We start from the raw sequence: 17,046 nt of genomic DNA, 5'->3' as shown, positions 1-17,046 counted from the left end.
ATTTATATTTATGATTTATGATTGTTCCTATAATAGATAAAAATATGATTGTTCAAATTTATATTTATGATTTATTATTGGTCCTAAATTACATTTATGATTGTCGCAATAATAAATAAAAATATAATTATGAAATACATTACTTTATATTAAATTAGTCCAAATTGTAAAAATAAATTTAATGAGACCACTCTAAAAAATATATCATGAGCAACATGCAGGTTTACGACTAGTAATATAATAAACTCAGAATAGAGCAGGACAAAATAAGCTCTAAGAATATCCACGGCAGTGGAGCTTCGTGGATATAAAAATTTAACTATTTGACATCACAAAAAATTATTTTATTTATTTTACCTACACACATGCTGCAACAGTGGATCTATTTTAGCTTTTAACACAATAAAATAATATAAACATCACAATAAAATAATATATCTACTATAATAAAATAATATATCCACTGCACATAACCATTGCACACAACCATCAGAGCCATACACAGAACCACAACCACAAACACTACCACCACCACAGCCCACAACAAAGAAAAAAAAAATCAACCAAACCCATACCCACTAGACCTACTAGGCAACACCCACACCCACCACCACGAAACCCACTCGAAGTGGATTAGCGGAAGAGAAGTGGGTCTGAGGCTGATCGGCGGCTTAGGATGACTGGTGGGTCGGTGACGTCGAATTTCGGCGGCGGCGACGTTAAGGATTAATTGAGCCGGCGGCGATGAAAGAGTGAACTTGAGAGAGTGACGTTAAGAGAGTGAGCTTGAGAGAGTTTTGAGAGATGAGAGCTTCAGATGAGAGTGACTGAGAGAGAGGCACAGTGTGAGAATAAAAGAAAGTAAAAAAATGAACCAAGTTGTATTATTTTAATATGGGCTGGGAATAAATTTTAAAAAAAAAAAAAAAAAAAAGCTCTCAGCTATAGTGCACAACCATAGATAGTTGTGCACTGTAGCAATGAAGGTAAAAAAAAAATACATTTAGCTCCATTACTGTATGGTTGTTTTTTGTGTTTTGGTAGAGCTAAAATAACTATATAGTTATTTAGCTCCGCTGCTGCAAATCCTCTAAAAAAGGTTCCAATATAGCTAATGTTTAAACAAAACTAATGATTTCTTGTGGAGGAAATTTTTTGGTTGGGCTGCGTTTGGCAACATGTAAAATATTTTCCGTGTAAAATATTTTCAAGTAAAAAAATTTTTAAGAAAGGAAAATATTTTCAAGTGTTTAGCTGCATTATGAAAATTGTTTTAGAAAATGTTTTCAGGTGTTTGGTTGTATTCCGAAAATGCTATTTTTCTACTAGTTTCTCACATTTTTTCAGCAATTTTCTTAGCTTCCAAACAAATTTTATAATATAAAATTTCAATATATAAACTTAAAAGAAACAAAAATCAAAACAAAACCATTTGATAAACTCAAAAATGTCAAACTAAGAGAGGGAGGAAGAGAGAGTGGTCGAAAATTGAGGGAAATGGAGAGGTAGATCGAGAAAGAGAGAGATCGGTTATGGGTGGGTCATGGGCGACAAGACCGGTCAAGTGGCGACAGGCTTCAGGCAACGCCAAGATTGAGACAACAAGAGTTCGATCTAGAGGGTGGCCGCGGCACGATCTCGACGGTGCTGGGGTGTGACAAGACCTATGCGATCCGAGGTTGGGGCAGTGGTGCGATCTGGGGTTGTGTGTGCTTCCAGCTCACTCTCTCTACTCTCTCTTCTTGCTCTTTCTCTCTCTCTTTGGGTGTCTGAGTTCGGAAATCATTTGAAGGTAAAACGCATGTGTAATTCATTTTCCAATTCTGGGGGCCGAATTTTACAGTCAATGAAATGGTTTTCAGTTTTACCAAATTTTCCATGCACAACCAAACACACGGCGATGTGTATAATATTTTCCTAAATCCATTTTCAGTTGTAACAAACGTAGCCTTAGTTGAAAATGAATTGAAAAGAATGGACAATAGCACAAACACATAAAATGACAGAAAAATGATTATACACCACAAATTTTCCTAACCTAAACCTCAACCAAAATCTTAAATGCCACCTGCAAAAAAATGATCCCTCTGTCATAACTTTTTCACCTTTTGACCTCGCAAGCCATTCCAAAAGGCAGCTGCACTAATCACCTTCTTCCCAGGAAGTTGAATTTCCAAAACCTGGAGTTACCAATGAGCCAAAATCAGGAAGTCATAACACATGCAGGTAGGCATTTGTCATATTGAAGGTCTCAACTGTGTGCAGGTTGACCATACCCATTGGCCGTAATGGAAGACTTATAATGTATCTAAATGTTCCAAATATTAGCTTTTAAGGGCAACGGGAAAGTTAACTCTAAATGCATAAAGCAGAACAAAACACATAACCCAACAACACATTATACCCCAAATAGTATTTAATAGGAAAAAGAAAATTAGAAGAAAACATGTTCTCATATATCTATCATCAAAACAGCCAAATATATATTGAACACAAACTTAAATTATAGGGTTATAGAAGTTATGAAGCACACCTCAAGTGTCGTGCACCCTGCACATGGAAATGCCAAGGCATCCTTGACAAAAGTAACATCATCAACTTCATTTCCCTGAACATTGTTATGGCTGCAAACTCTTGTAGTTATAATTTTAAGCTCTAAAATATTGCGGTGACCATTTTTATTGTCAACAACTACAACTTTAGCTCGGGTTCCTGGCCATCCTGCAAATGCACGAACCTAGAAAAGTTTTATGTCATGACTGCATGGTTGGAATCAAAGAAGAAAATGCTTACCTTATTATGTAGAACTAAAGCTTCTTTATCAAAATATAGCCAGGATTCTTCAGGAGTTATCTGCATAAAGCAGGAAAACTTAGATGTCACAAAACTTAAAATATTTGAGCAACTTGATATACAGAAGAAATACATCATGTAGATAATTTAGAAACATGTATGGCATAGTTTCTCTAAAGTTCCACCATGTTACTTGAATATTCAAATTATTTGGATGGGGTTTGCAGATATGCTGTATACTATATCCTACAAAGTTACCAAATCCCATTTCACAGGTGGATATCAATATAAGAAACAAGACTACCTCCTGGAGAGAAACATGGCGTTTGAACAAAATGAAAAATATGAATGCACACGTACACATTGTAACCATGTTCTGCGTAACATTAAGCTAAATCATCAGCTAGCCAAAACAACGAAGACATCACAGCTTCATCCAATGCATGTTACACCTCAAAGTATCTCTTAAAAATGTTACAAGACAGTACACCCTAGTCCTATTCCTAGTATGATGTACCTTTGGAGCTAAGGTAGCTTTAGAGTCATCTTGGGGTATTGCTTTCACCTTAGCCGTTCCATCCAATATAGACGGAAGTTCATGGATTAGAAGTTCAGATCCTGAAAGAGACAATTCAATAAATTAATCAAAACAAAACATATATTCATATGTAAAATAAAATTATATATATATATATATAATTATTTGCTCATTAACTTGTGCTGGACAAGGTACTAGGTCACAAATTTAATATAAATATAGGATTACTATCAACCAAAGCTATTGCAATCTTCATCTAGTAAACTGTAAACTTCATAATTATTAGACAAGTTGGAGGCTCACTTAACGGCAACATGGCCTTAGAATATTACCCCAAGACTTGTAAGATAAAGAACGGGTCTATTTAGGCATGGAGGTGAAATTTCATTCCCATTTCAACACTTTGATTCACGAGGTATAAGTCTTATCTAGCCTCCTCCATTTCCTTGATGGTGCAAAGTGACTAATTATGCCCTTAATAATTTATGGTCTAAAAGAGCATCTAACTTAGGTACTTGTTATAACTGTTGACCTGCCTCCTTCTCTTTTTATTTAAATATCTGCAGCCTACTTTTGGAGTTCTTTAAACAATCTTCAAGCGAGATATCAGGTAGTTTCCTTTAACTATATTTTTTGTTAGTCAAAGTTGTGCCTAATAATTAACATACATTGTTGTCTTATTTTTTAACATCTTCCGCTTTAGGGACTAATGGTCACCAACATGGTGTAAGAGTCAGGTTGTCTTTAAGGTCTTAAGATTCAAAGTTAGCTGGGTAGGCCTGCATGTGAGAGTGGATGTTAAAGAAAGGTGTGCAACACATACATTTTCTATTTAGTCTGTCATGTCCTTGATATACCTTGTTCACTTCACCTGCTAACAATTTAAGCTTTTGAGGCTATAACTTCACCAACGATTATGATCACCTAAAATGCCCAATAGCCATAAATTTACTATTCTATAAGTTATATATATAATATATATATATATATATATAGAGAGAGAGAGAGAGAGAGAGAGAGAGAGTCATAAATTTACTATTCTATAAGTTATATATATAATATATATATATATATATATAGAGAGAGAGAGAGAGAGAGAGAGAGAGAGAGAGAGAGAGATGCATCTTGATAACATGCAGTTCACTCATCAGTGAGTAAAAATACCATCCATAACATTTTTTCTTTCAAAAAGATTTTTTAGTATTATGTTCATTTTTTTTCATTACATCAAAAGGTCTTAAATCTTCCTTAAATTCTCAGTTGTACCCCTCCTCAAACATTTCCAAAAGAATCTTTTTGCTACTTAATATAATTACACTTTTCTTACTATTAAGATAAAGTGTTTTAATCACTAGAGCTCAAATTTTGAAAAGCTTAAGCCACAATACCTTGAGGCTTACAAGTTTACATGGATATGACCAATAAGACACCTTTTTAGTCATGGAAAAGTGAAAACATTTGGATGAAAGGATTTCGGGAAATTTAACAAAGTCACAACAGATGAGACACATTGATTGATTCTTTACTTCAAAACAGAGACATACCTAACTAGTAATTAAACAAAAAAACGGATAGAAAATGAATAACTGCAACCTTGCTAATGAACTAGGAAGCACCTGCATGGATACAAGTGTGGGTGCGGTGCAACGACACAACAATTTTTGAAAAAGTAGGACACCAGTGTGGCAGGAATACGTTTATTAATTAATTTTTAAATATATTTTTATTTATATTTTCTATATATATATATATATATATTGTTAGTAATTAATAAAAAATGTTATTACTTATTGCTATTCTTAAGTCAAATGATATAAATTAATGAATGTAATATCATTTAACAAAGGTAAAGAAATATCATAATAATAAAGTGATTAGATTGGTTATTTTAAAAATCAAGTTTGGGTGATTTTGTAAATAAACAAACATTGTTGGGACTAGGAAGCTTCCAAGAAGCTCCCTTTTCACCTAAACCCCACTCCACCACCTGCCACGTGCAATGACTTCGCCACTCCTATTCTGATTTGAAGTTTAAACTTCATACCAGCCGAAACTTTCGCCCCACAAAACGAAAACGGTGTGTTTCAGGCTTTTTTAAAAATAAAAATAAAATGTATGGGACGCATGTGCAATCGCGTCCAGGCCGCATCCCGTGTCGCATACATGTCCAACACGGGTACGACTACTATTTAGCTACACCCATGCTTTCCAACATATGAATGACATATTGGAAAAATTGGTGGGTCTTTCCTTACTTACACTACCAAACACTCACACACCACTCAAAGAAAGTGACTCACACTCATAAAACACACAAAGGAGAGAGTGGAGATGGAAGAGTAACAGAACCCTTCAATACTTGTATTTCTCTTTTTCACTCGTGCCTTGAAATTGATGGATGCATTGGGTATATAGACTCCACATGCAATCATAATTTTCCTTGTATTTATTACAAAACTCTAAAACAAGCTCTCACATGTATTCATTACATAAACTTCCCTCATTATTTTTAACTCTTCTACTAAATCATTTCATAAATAAATTAGAGTTTCATAACAATAATTAAGTTTAACCTTCAACACCACCTCTTAAACTTAATTTCTGATTATGAAATTCTAGTTTATTTATGAAATGAATAAGTAAAAGAGTTAAAAATATTGATGAAATTTTATGCAATAAATGCATGTTAGAGCTTTTTTGGAGTTATGTAATAATACAAGGAAAGTTATGGTTGTGGTTGCATGGGAAGTATATATACCTATGCATCTTTCAATTTCAAGGCAAGAGTGAAGAAGAGAAATACAAGTATTAAAGACTTCTATTACTCTTCCATCACCACTCTCTCTCCCTTTGTGTGTTTTGTGTGTGCGAATCACTTTCTTTGATTGGTATGTGAGTGTGTAGGAGTGCAAGTAAGGAAAGGTCCACCAACTTTTTCCAAAACAGTGGTATAAGAGCCACTCAGTTCATGGTGAGAATGGCTATTGCCAATAGGATGGTGTCATTCCAATTTCCCCAACTTCCAAAACAAAATTTTGATAATTGGAGTATTCGAATGAAGATGTTACTTGATTCCCATGATGCATGGGAGATTATTGAGAAAGGTTATGAGGAGTCACAAGATGAAGCATCTTTGACTCCAATTGAAAAGGAAGCCTTGCAAAAGGCTAGGAAGAAAGATCAACAAGCCTTGACCTTAATATATCAAGATTTGGATGAAACCATGTTCGAAAAAGTTGCAAATGCAACTTAATCCAAGCAAGCATGGGAGATTCTTAAAAACTCCCTAAAGGGAGTTGACAAGGTGAAGAAAGTTTGCCTTCAAACATTGATAGGCAAGTTTGAAAGCTTGCACATGAAATAATCTGAATCTGTTTTGGATCGTTTTCAAGGGTGATGGATAATATAAACCAATGAAAAAGAGATGATGGTTTAGGGCTGTAAATGAACCAAGTTTTGTCGAGTAGTGCATGTTTGAGCTTGGCTCGTCAATAAAATCAAATGCTCAAGCTTGGCTCGAGCTTTAGACAAGCCTAAAAATAATGTTTGGACTTAAGCTCGTGAGAATGCCAAAAAGCTTGAGCTCGGCTTGGCTTGGCTTGGCTTGATTAATTAGTCAAGCCAAGCTTGAGCTCAAACTCAAGCTCAAGTCAAGCTTTTTAGCTTAGGATCCAAAAAAATTGCATCATCAAATGCTTATATCACCAAAAATCAAGTAAACAAAAAACAATAATATACTCATTTTATCATGCTTCTAATTCCACCCGTGATTAGAAATTGTTCCAATTACAACTTTACATAATTAAATCCATCCATTCATCATTCATTGTCTATAGCTTGAGTAATTGTTCAAAATACAATTTTTACACCCACATTTGTCATCCATGCAACTATAATTTTCACAAATCTAAATAAATTAACATTCCAAAACATATATGAATAAACAAGCTATAAATTAACATTCTAAAACATATGTATAATGTCATAATAATGAGTTTATTTAGCAAACATATATCAAGCTGAAAACGAGCCTAAGCTTGACATGTTTTGATCGATCCCTATTGTTCACAAACAATTTTTTTTTGTTTGGACTCGGCTTGTTTATCAAACAAGCTTAAAACTAAGGCTCAAGCTTGACTTATTTATAAATAAACGAGCTTGAAAGAGCTCCTTATCAAACCAAACCCAAGTTGTTCATGAACGGCTTACTTCATTTATAGCCCTAGATGAGAACTTGGAGGATGCCTGTGCGGTAGAAAAAATCATCAGGTCAATAACTTCCAAGTTTGACTATATCCTTGTGGCAATTGAGGAATCAAAAGACTTGAAGCCAATGACAATTGACCAGCTTATGGGATCTTTACAAGGACATGGAAAAAGGCTCAACAAGAACAAGCGAGCCTTTAGAGAAAGCACTACAATCTAAGCTCACCTTGAATGAGAAAGGGTGGCCTGAAAGTAGCCAAAGAGGCTGCAGACATAGTTTGAGGAAGAGAATCTGGAGGAAGGAATGGTCATAACTCCCAAATTATGAAGAGAGAAATCAAAGTTCACAATCCACAAGAGAGAGTGGAGATGTAAGAGTAAGAGAACTTTTTTTGATAGGTAATAAGACTTTTATTGAAAAAAATTGAACATCATGTTCACGAAGGTGAACACTTTGAACAATGGAACAAATACAAGAAGATCAAGAGCTAAAAGAAATAGAAACTAAAAAATCAGCAACAGCAGTACAATTCATACACCCCCAAATACGAGCCCAAAGAAATAGAGTACGAAACAGTAAACATTTTAGATGTTCCAAATTTCTCACCTTGTCTTCAAAAATGCGGGCATTACATTCTTACCAGACTAACCACATTAAACATGCCGGGACTATGTTCCAAATGATTGAAAGATGCTTTCCAAACCAATTTCTCCAAATAAAGAAAAAAGATTTCACTGACCTTGGCATTACCCATTGAATCCCGAACACTGCAAAAACTTTACACCATAAGGCATGAGAAAACTTGCAATGAAGAAGGTCATCCACTAATTCCCCATCGCAACAACACAAGCAACACCTATTAACCAAAAACTGACATTTTTTAATAAGGTTGTCAATGGTGAGTATCCCATCATTAGCTGCTATCTATAAGAAGAAAGACACCCGTTTAGACACCTTAGTATGCCATATACACTCCCAAGGAAAGGCATTAGTGGTAGGACTAGATAATAGCTTATAAAAAGAGCGCACATCAAAAACACCAGATGTAGTCAATCTCCAGACCAGCTGATCATCTCCCTCACCCCTCGACATAGAGGAATAAATAAACTCAAAGAATGAGTAGACAGTGGCTGCCTACCAATCCTGAGGACCATGACGGAACAATAAATTCCAACTCCTACCTCCTTCTAAATTTGATACAACCAAGTCAGAGACCCATGCTTCTTTAGAAACAAAGCAATCATACATGGAAGGGAAGAGTTCCTTCAAAGGAGTAGGCCCACACCATGGGTGATGCCTCCCCCACATTATACAAAATCTGACTAAAGAACTTCTTTGTTCCTTCTTTAATACTCCTCCACATCCCACACCCGTGAGAACCTCTTACCCCTCTAGTGCACCAACCTCCTCTTGCCTCTCCATATTTGTCTGCTATAACCTGACGCCGTAATCTATGATTTCTTTTCCCAAACCGCCACAACCACTTCCCAAGCAAAGCCTTGTTAAACAACCCAACTCTCCAGATTCCCAAACCACCACATTCAACTGGCAAGCATACCTTATCCCAAGCAACTAAAGGATATTTAAAAACATCCTCTGAGGCCCCTCAAAGGAAATTTCTCTGAATTCTTTCAATTCTTGCAGCCACAGCTTGACGTATAATAAACAACGATAAAAAGTAGGTGGGAAGACTCAATAGAGTACTTTTTAACAAAATAGGCCTACCTCCTTTCGACAAATACAATCTTTTCCATCCAGCCAGCCGTTTCTCCATCTTTTCAATTATAGGATTCCAAATTGATGAATCCTTATAATGTGCCCCAAGCTTGAGGTATAATAAACAACGATAAAAAGTAGGTGGGAAGACTCAATAGAGTACTTTTTAACAAAATAGGCCTACCTCCTTTCGACAAATACAATCTTTTCCATCCAGCCAGCCGTTTCTCCATCTTTTCAATTATAGGATTCCAAATTGATGAATCCTTATAATGTGCCCCAAGAGGCATGCCCAAGTATCTCATAGGCAGAGTGCCCACCTTGCAGTAAAGGATACGAGCCAAACCATTCAAATCCCCAACATCGCGAACAGGAACAATCTCACTCTTTCCTACATTAACTTTCAGGCCTGTAATAGCTTTAAAGAAGATCAACACCATCCGCACATATAATAACTGTTCTCTAGAAGCATCACAAAACAATATAGTATCATCAACAAAAAGAATGTGAGAAATATGGATACCCCTATGTCTATGGGACTACGCTTTAAATCCACAAAGAAAACCACCATTTTATGTCTTCTTCAACAATCTACTCAGCACTTCCATAATCATAAGAAATAAAAGTGGAGACAAAGGATCCCCTTGGCGAAGACCACGAGAACTACCAAAAAAACCTGCAGGAGATCCATTAACCAGAACTGCGAATTTAACTGTAGAGATGCACGCCTTAATCCACCTACTCCACCTTGCCCCAAAGCCCATCCTTTCCATAAGGTAAAATAGTGCATTCCAGTTCACATGATCATAAGCCTTCTCAATGTCCAGTTTTATTATAACACCAGGAATACCAATCTTCAACCTGCTATTTAAGCATTCATTAGCAATAAAAACCAAATCAAGAATTTGTCTCCCTCACACAAAAGAATTTTGAGAGTCAGATATCAATTTATCCAAAACTCCTCAAAGCCTATAAGCCAACACCTTAGCCAACAGTTTATAAAGGTTGCCCACAAGACTAATAGGGCGAAAGTCTTTGATATTTACTACATTAGTCTTCTTGGGGATCAAACATAGAAACGTGGCATTAAGAGATTTCTCAAAAACACATTGGCTGTGAAAATCTTTGAAGAAAGCCAATATATCCCCTTCTAAAACACTCTAGCATTTTTGAAAGAACGCCATAGTAAACCCATTTGGCCTAGGGGCCTTATCGCCTTCCGCCTTCTTAAGAGCCTCAATAATCTCCTCATTCTCTAACTCTCTCTCCAACATAGACCTCTTAGATTCGTCTAGACAAGCGAACTCTAGCCCATCAATAGTAGGTCTCTAAGCCTCCGGTTCCTGATATAATCTCTTGTAAAAATCCACCACCTGATCCATAACATCTGACTCCTCCTCTTTAATACTTGTATTTCTATTATGTTCCCTAGTCTTCATCTTATCACCTCCCATTAGAGATTTATTAAGAATCTCCCATTCTTGCTTGGATGAAGTTGCATTTGTAACTTTTTTGAACATGGTTTCATACAAGCCTTGATATATTAAGGTCAAGGCTTGTTGATTTCCTTTTCATTTGGAGTCAAAGATGCTTCATCTTGTTACTGCTCATAAGCTTTCTCCATAATCTCCCATGCATCTTAGGATCCAAGTAATGTCTTCATTTGGATACTCCAATTATCAAAATTTTGTTTTGTAAGTCGGGGAAATTGGAATGACACCATCTCGTTGGCAATAGCCATTCTCACAACAAATTGATTGGCTTTGATACCTTTTTGTTGGAAAAATTGGTGGGCCTTTCCTTATTTGCACTCCCAAACACTCACAAACCACTCAAAGAAAGTGTTTCACACACACACAAAGGGAGAGAAAGTGGACTTGGAAGAGTAAGAGAACTCTTTAATACTTGTATTTCTCTTCTTCATTCTTGCCTTGAAATTGACGGATGGATGGGATATATATACTCCACATGCAACCATAACTTTCCTTGTATTATGAAATAACTCCAAAAAAAAACTCTAACATGTATTCATTACATAGAATTCCCTCAGTAGTAACTCTTCTACTAACTCATTTCATAAATAAACTAAAGTTTATGAAATTAGTTATTTGTCAAAAATAATGAGGGAAGTTTATGTGATGAATGCATGTGAGAATTTTTTTGGAGTTATGTAATATACACAAGGAAAGTTATGGTTGCATGTGGAGAATATATATTCCATGCATTCGTCAATTTCAAAATTTCAAAGAAAGAGAGAAGAAGAGAAATACAAGTTTGGGAAATTCTTAATAACTCTCTAAAGGGGGTTGATAAGGTGAAGAAAGTTCACCTTCAAACATTGAAAGGCAAGTTTGAAAGCTTGCACATGAAAGATTCCGAATCTATTTTGGATTATTTTTCAAGGGTGTTGGCTATTACAAATCAATGAAAAAAATATAGTGAGAACTTGGATGATGCCCGTGTAGTAGAGAAAATAATTTGACCATTAACTTCCAAGTTTGACTATATTGTTGTGGCAATTGAGGAATCAAAAAACTTGGGAGTCAGTAACCATTAACCAGCTCATGGGATATTTACAAGCCCATGAAGAAAGGCTCAACAAGAAGCAAGAACCTTTGGAGCAATTTCTACAATCTAAGCTCACCTTGAATGACAAAGTGTGGTGTGAAAGTAGCCAAAGAGGCTCAGGACATGGACTTGGTCGAGGAAGAGGAAGAGGATCCAGAGGAAGGAACAGTCATAACTCTCCCAATTATGAAGAGAGAAGTCAAAGTTCACAATCCACAAGAGAGAGAGTGGAGATGGAAGAGTAAGACAACTCTTTCGTACTTATTTCTCTTCTTCACTCTTGCTTTGAACTTGACGGATGCAATGGGGTATATATAATCGACATGCAACCATAACTTGTGTTTATTACTTGATTCCAAAAAAACTCTCACACGCATTCATTACATAAACTTTCTCATTATTTTTAATTCTTCTACTAACTCATTTCATAAATAAACTACAGTTTCATAAAATAAAGTTAACCTTCAACATGACACACATACATACAAACTAGCAATTTTTATTTATCTTTTCATGAACACAAACTAAACTAGCAATTCAAGTAAATTGTGTGTGAACAGTTTCTATGACACATGCAGAAAGTTAATTGACTAAAGAACCCCTATTGATCAGGCACAACTATATCATTATCGGATTACACAAACTCAGGCATAGATACAAAGTCACATTATACAGCAGAAAAGAAAAAAGATACAAAGACAAATTAGCCAAAGTAAATAATTGCATGCATATTTGACGTATTAATACTAAAAGTGGAAATAACAATAAACAAAAACAAAAACAAAAATAACCAACCTTTGGAAAATAGAAACTCAAGTAAATCAGGGGCCTGTGAGCAAAGCATTTGGAGGTTAGTCAGATAATGCTTAGAAAGCACAAAGCAGTTATTGCCTTTCAAGGCTGATCAGGAGAACATTATAATCTTCATCTAGAGAGTAACAAATAATTTATAAAATGAACTCTCATAGTGCCTGAGCTAACAATGCAAGCTAAGACTAAAGCTAAATTCAGATATAGTAAATGCATGTTAACAACTAATTGTTTTATATCAATCCATGACACTTTGGCAAGGGCTTTGCAAACCTAAAGACTAGCTGAATCCTAAAACTTAAGCATATATATGATCCATAACTAATGTAGTAATTCCAGAGAAGCATACCTTAATTTGATCATCGACTTCCAACCTTTCACAGGCAATGACAGGTCCAGCATCAAGTGCACGCACAGTGAATGCCAGTGATACTCCTGTTTCTTTAACTCCATCCTAACGCAGAGATGTATAGATGTCATTACAATAACTTTATAAAGAAGAATTGTAAAGTATTCAATGCAATGAATGCATAAACCTACAAATAAATGAACCTGTAATGCTCTTTGAACAGGAGCAGCACCACGGTATAGTGGCAGCAGACTAGGGTGTATATTCACTGTCCCTGAGAAAATTAAAATATGAATTTGAGAAATGTTTGTATCACATTTTTTCAGGCTTTATATTAATTTTATTATCATTACTATAATTATTGGTAAGTTACACATGCACCCAATGGATCTTGAACCCACAACCTTACCGTCCATCCCATTATGATGGGTGAAGGAAGTGTCCGTTGAATGGTATCATTTGAAATTTAGCATCTAGTCAGTTTTCAACTCATCATTTAAAAGTTAAAACTAGTAGGTACACATTTCAAATTAAACTTGGATGTCCAAAATTTATGTTTATATTTGAGATGCCATTGAGCTTTTGCTCAAATGGCAGTTCTTCCTCTTGTAATAACGAGATGGAGAGTGAAGTCATGATTTCAAGATCCTTTAGGTGCATGTATAATTCACCAATAAAAAATAAAATTACATTAGCAATATGCAGCAAAAGGTTGAATGAGATACAAACATAGCAACAATAGATAAATTCACAGATGCCAAACTGAATTCAAAATTTTCCGTGACAGGATGGTATCATGAAACATAAATAATACATCTTCAAAGACAATCATAGATCACAAATACTTATCCCCCAAAAAAAAAAAAAAAAAATGCATTGATAACAAAACCAGCACGAAATTGTTTAAGATGCATGCATGCATATCCACCTCCTTGAAGCATGCCTTAAAATAACACAAGAAACATGTCACAAGATCCAAATTTAATGAACATGCCTCGAAGGGAAAGTTTTACACCAGGTATGCTAAATGTCACAAGCCAAACATTACAAGGGCCTTTGTGCTTGCCCGTGGCCTCTAGCCTTGGCTTCCAAGCACCTTTTGTAACACTCTTGTACATATTCTTGAAAGTAAAAGCCTTATCGGCAATTCCACATGTTTAGACTTTATGAGTAAACCTATAAATAGGTTTTAGAGGCCCCAGATTAAGAGAAACCAAAATGACAGTTAAAATCTATGCCAAAACTTAGCAAAATGGAGAACTTCCCTACGAGAAGCCTGAAATGTAAATTGAACAATGGCTTCATGTTTCTTTGCACATACTGATGTTTCCTCCTGCCAAATGGGTAATGGCTCACACTCTTAAGAGGAAATGCAAGGTCAGTAACATGTTCGGTTAGCACAAGAACAAAGGTGAGTCTCTTCGTAAAGCTTTCCTTCCTTCTCTCAACATTGTAATTGCTCTCTTTATATGAATACAAGAAGAAACCAACTATATACTATTTTGCGCTGCATTGATTTACTCTTCTAGATTCTCTTGCTTACATCATGTGGGTGCTTGTGCCTTGTGAGATTCTCTAACTTAAGGTCTACAGCTCACATAATCCCATATACCTTTTCCTATGATGAGTAAAGATTTTGAAATCATTTTCAAGGATCATGGATGCGATTCAGGGCATCTGTGATACCAGACCAATTGACCATATGGGAAAAACTCTAATCCATAAGCAAGATAAGTTATTATTCTAATATTCTCTTGCATTTCTAGGGTATGTGAAAGTAATTGGGTATGCTCAAAAATTGCAAATAGCACATTCATGTGACGAAAAAAAATGTGGTCTCATTCATGCCCAATATTCTCAATTTTGTTCGAAAATAAAATGTGACTAACCCAATGGTGGAATATTGAGAAACTTTCTGGGTAAAATATTTCCATATGCTGCTGTAATGCAGAGTTCCGGCTGTAAAGCTTTCAAATTTGACAAGAACATGTCCTGCATATAGAAAGAAAACTCAATTCTCTTCATGTGGTCTACCATTTATTCTTCATAAACATGGGTGCCTATATTAGGACAAAACTTTTAATGTGTTGGCATTTTGTGTACGGGGCAAGTGCCAAAAGTAGGAGCAGAAATGAGTTTGGAATTTGGGTGGCAAAAGAAGAGAAGCTCTAGCTTTTAAAAACCACTTATGGTTTGGGGTATGTAAAACACACACACACACACACACACACACACAAACATAATAAGCTTTCCTAAATTTTACAATTACAATTGATGTTCCCATTCTAGTTAAGTAAAAATGACATTTTCTAAATGCAATATGAATGTACGAGGGGGGGGGGGGGGGGAAAAAAAACGAAAAAACAAAAAACAAATACATATAACTATTTGGACACTTACATTGTTTTGCAAAAGAATTTATGTAGTCTAAAAATTGTATTAATAAAAAAGAATTCGCCTTTTACTATAGGTTCAGTTAACGATCTGAAAACTTTAGCTAGAAAGCAAATATTATTTTCTTAAGTAGAAGTTTGTAATGCCCAGTAAAAGTTTGTAACGCTTCTGCTTCACCTTCCACCCCATGTTTATAGGATATAGGGGAAGGAAATTCCATTAGGTCAAAAATCCATTGGTTTCTATGTTTTCAAAAACCAATCATTAATTTTAACTTTCCCTTAAAGATAAGTTCAAGAGGAGAAACCATTAATTACCTCTCCAGCCTTCTCAGGTGTGAAAATGAGGTCAGAAGAGAAGCCTCTGTCGAGAGCATACTGTGCCACTGGAGAAGGCATCACCTTTTTCCCCCTATCCCTTCTAGAAGGCGGTTGAGTAACAATTGCTGCAACCTAAATTGTGCCAAGTTAGTAATCCATAACCACAACTTCTCACTTTATATAACTAAAAATAATCGCGGAAACAATCTGAATGTTTAGTAGGCCTATAACCTTTTTTGCTAGCAACAAAAAATCAACTTTTACTCAAGACCATGTACACAATGTTGCTGTAAGACCATCCCTTCAAAGACAGGTTCATGATTATCTGCAGTGTTTCTATGTACTAGAAACAGATTTTTCGAAAGAGCTCAACTTACATGTTTATTGGATCTTAAGCCATGTCAAAATGAAGTATGGACCATGACCCACAAATCTATTTGTCATCAGCTTTTTCATTTAGCTTTTTAAAGCCTTAAATTTTCTAGGTATAAGTACAACCATACTTTAACCAACTTTCAACAAAAAACCAAATAAGCGGATGCCCAATGGACAATTCCATTAAGTCCACATTTTAGTTTTTATGTTAAACATTCCATTTGAACATTTTTTTTTCACAAAAATGCAAACTGGCCATAAAATTAATCTTCACGTAGTAAGAGTATAAGACTAATTAAAGGCTTAATTATTTTTTAAGGCAAGAATCCCAATGAAATAAACCTCTAGTAACCCCAACCAAACAGATAATATATATATATATATATATATTTATATATCCAAGTAGTGTAACTATATTTGATAAGAAAGTGAAAGAGAAAATTGAATTGAAGATAATGTAATGGGAGTTTAAGGTCCAATACCTGAAATAAGGAGTCTGGAGCAGTAGATGCATTGAAAAGGGCATCAAGGACTGTTGTAGAGACCTACAATACAATACAAGAATACCCATTTCATTACACACCCAAATACCAAAAGAAAACGAGAGAGAGAGAGTACCTGAGGAGAGCCCAAGAAGACAAGGGGCTTCTTCTTTGAAGAGGAGTTGAGAGAAGAAGAAGAAGTATTGAAACAGCAAAAACGACGAAGCATCGGCGAGGAATTCATTCCTCGCTCGCTCTCTCTCTCTCTCTCTTTTCAACGGCTACTCGGGCTCTTGTTTTTGCTTTGCGTTGCTGGGACTATCTTTATTTGACATGTGGGGTTATCTCATATCTGCTACTACTTCTACTGCTTTATTCCGTGAAATTTACCGAATAGCACAATTTTACCAATATTTTAGGAAAAAAGTACACAAAATTATTTACTAATATTTTTACTCAAATTTGACAAACTCGAACTCTAAGTAATATGGAGC

At 35.4% G+C, this 17,046-nt stretch overlaps 1 protein-coding gene across 3 annotated transcripts; it reads right to left on the bottom strand.

Moving 5' to 3' along the window:
• Positions 1-1,835: 1,835 nt before the first annotated feature.
• LOC111993039 (uncharacterized) lies at positions 1,836-16,894 on the bottom strand. Of its 3 annotated transcripts, none has more exons than XM_065760065.1 (11): positions 16,689-16,894; positions 16,553-16,615; positions 15,693-15,827; positions 14,871-14,973; positions 13,173-13,255; positions 12,982-13,086; positions 12,618-12,651; positions 3,311-3,411; positions 2,794-2,853; positions 2,534-2,737; positions 1,836-2,180 (listed from the first exon to the last, which is right to left on the bottom strand). In XM_065760065.1, the coding sequence occupies exons 1-11, from the start codon at positions 16,794-16,796 to the stop codon at positions 2,091-2,093; spliced, it is 1,086 nt and encodes a 361-aa protein (XP_065616137.1). In that variant the 5' UTR covers positions 16,797-16,894; the 3' UTR covers positions 1,836-2,090. The 3 variants fall into 3 exon arrangements, with proteins under 3 accessions (XP_065616137.1, XP_023880660.1, XP_065616140.1); XM_024024892.2 differs by having other exon boundaries at positions 13,185-13,255; XM_065760068.1 differs by lacking the exon at positions 16,689-16,894 and having other exon boundaries at positions 15,693-15,820.
• Between the last annotated feature and the right edge of the window lie 152 nt (positions 16,895-17,046).

This window comes from Quercus suber, unplaced genomic scaffold (assembly GCF_002906115.3).
Source record: "Quercus suber isolate HL8 unplaced genomic scaffold, Cork oak 2.0 scaffold_17, whole genome shotgun sequence".
NCBI classification, from domain to species: domain Eukaryota; kingdom Viridiplantae; phylum Streptophyta; class Magnoliopsida; order Fagales; family Fagaceae; genus Quercus; species Quercus suber.
The sequence above is the reverse complement of the archived record's forward strand: the minus strand, read 5'-3'. Positions and strand labels throughout refer to the sequence as shown.

Bases quoted from the DNA above. Each gene is read 5' to 3' on its own strand.
- LOC111993039 (XM_065760065.1), bottom strand. From the start codon at position 16,796: ATGAATTCCTCGCCGATGCTTCGTCGTTTTTGCTGTTTCAATACTTCT. The intron at 16,616-16,688 runs GTACTCTCTCTC...ATTGTATTGTAG, and splicing joins TCTTCTTGGGCTCTCCTCAG to GTCTCTACAACAGTCCTTGA. The intron at 2,738-2,793 runs GTAAGCATTTTC...AAACTTTTCTAG, and splicing joins CTTTAGTTCTACATAATAAG to GTTCGTGCATTTGCAGGATG.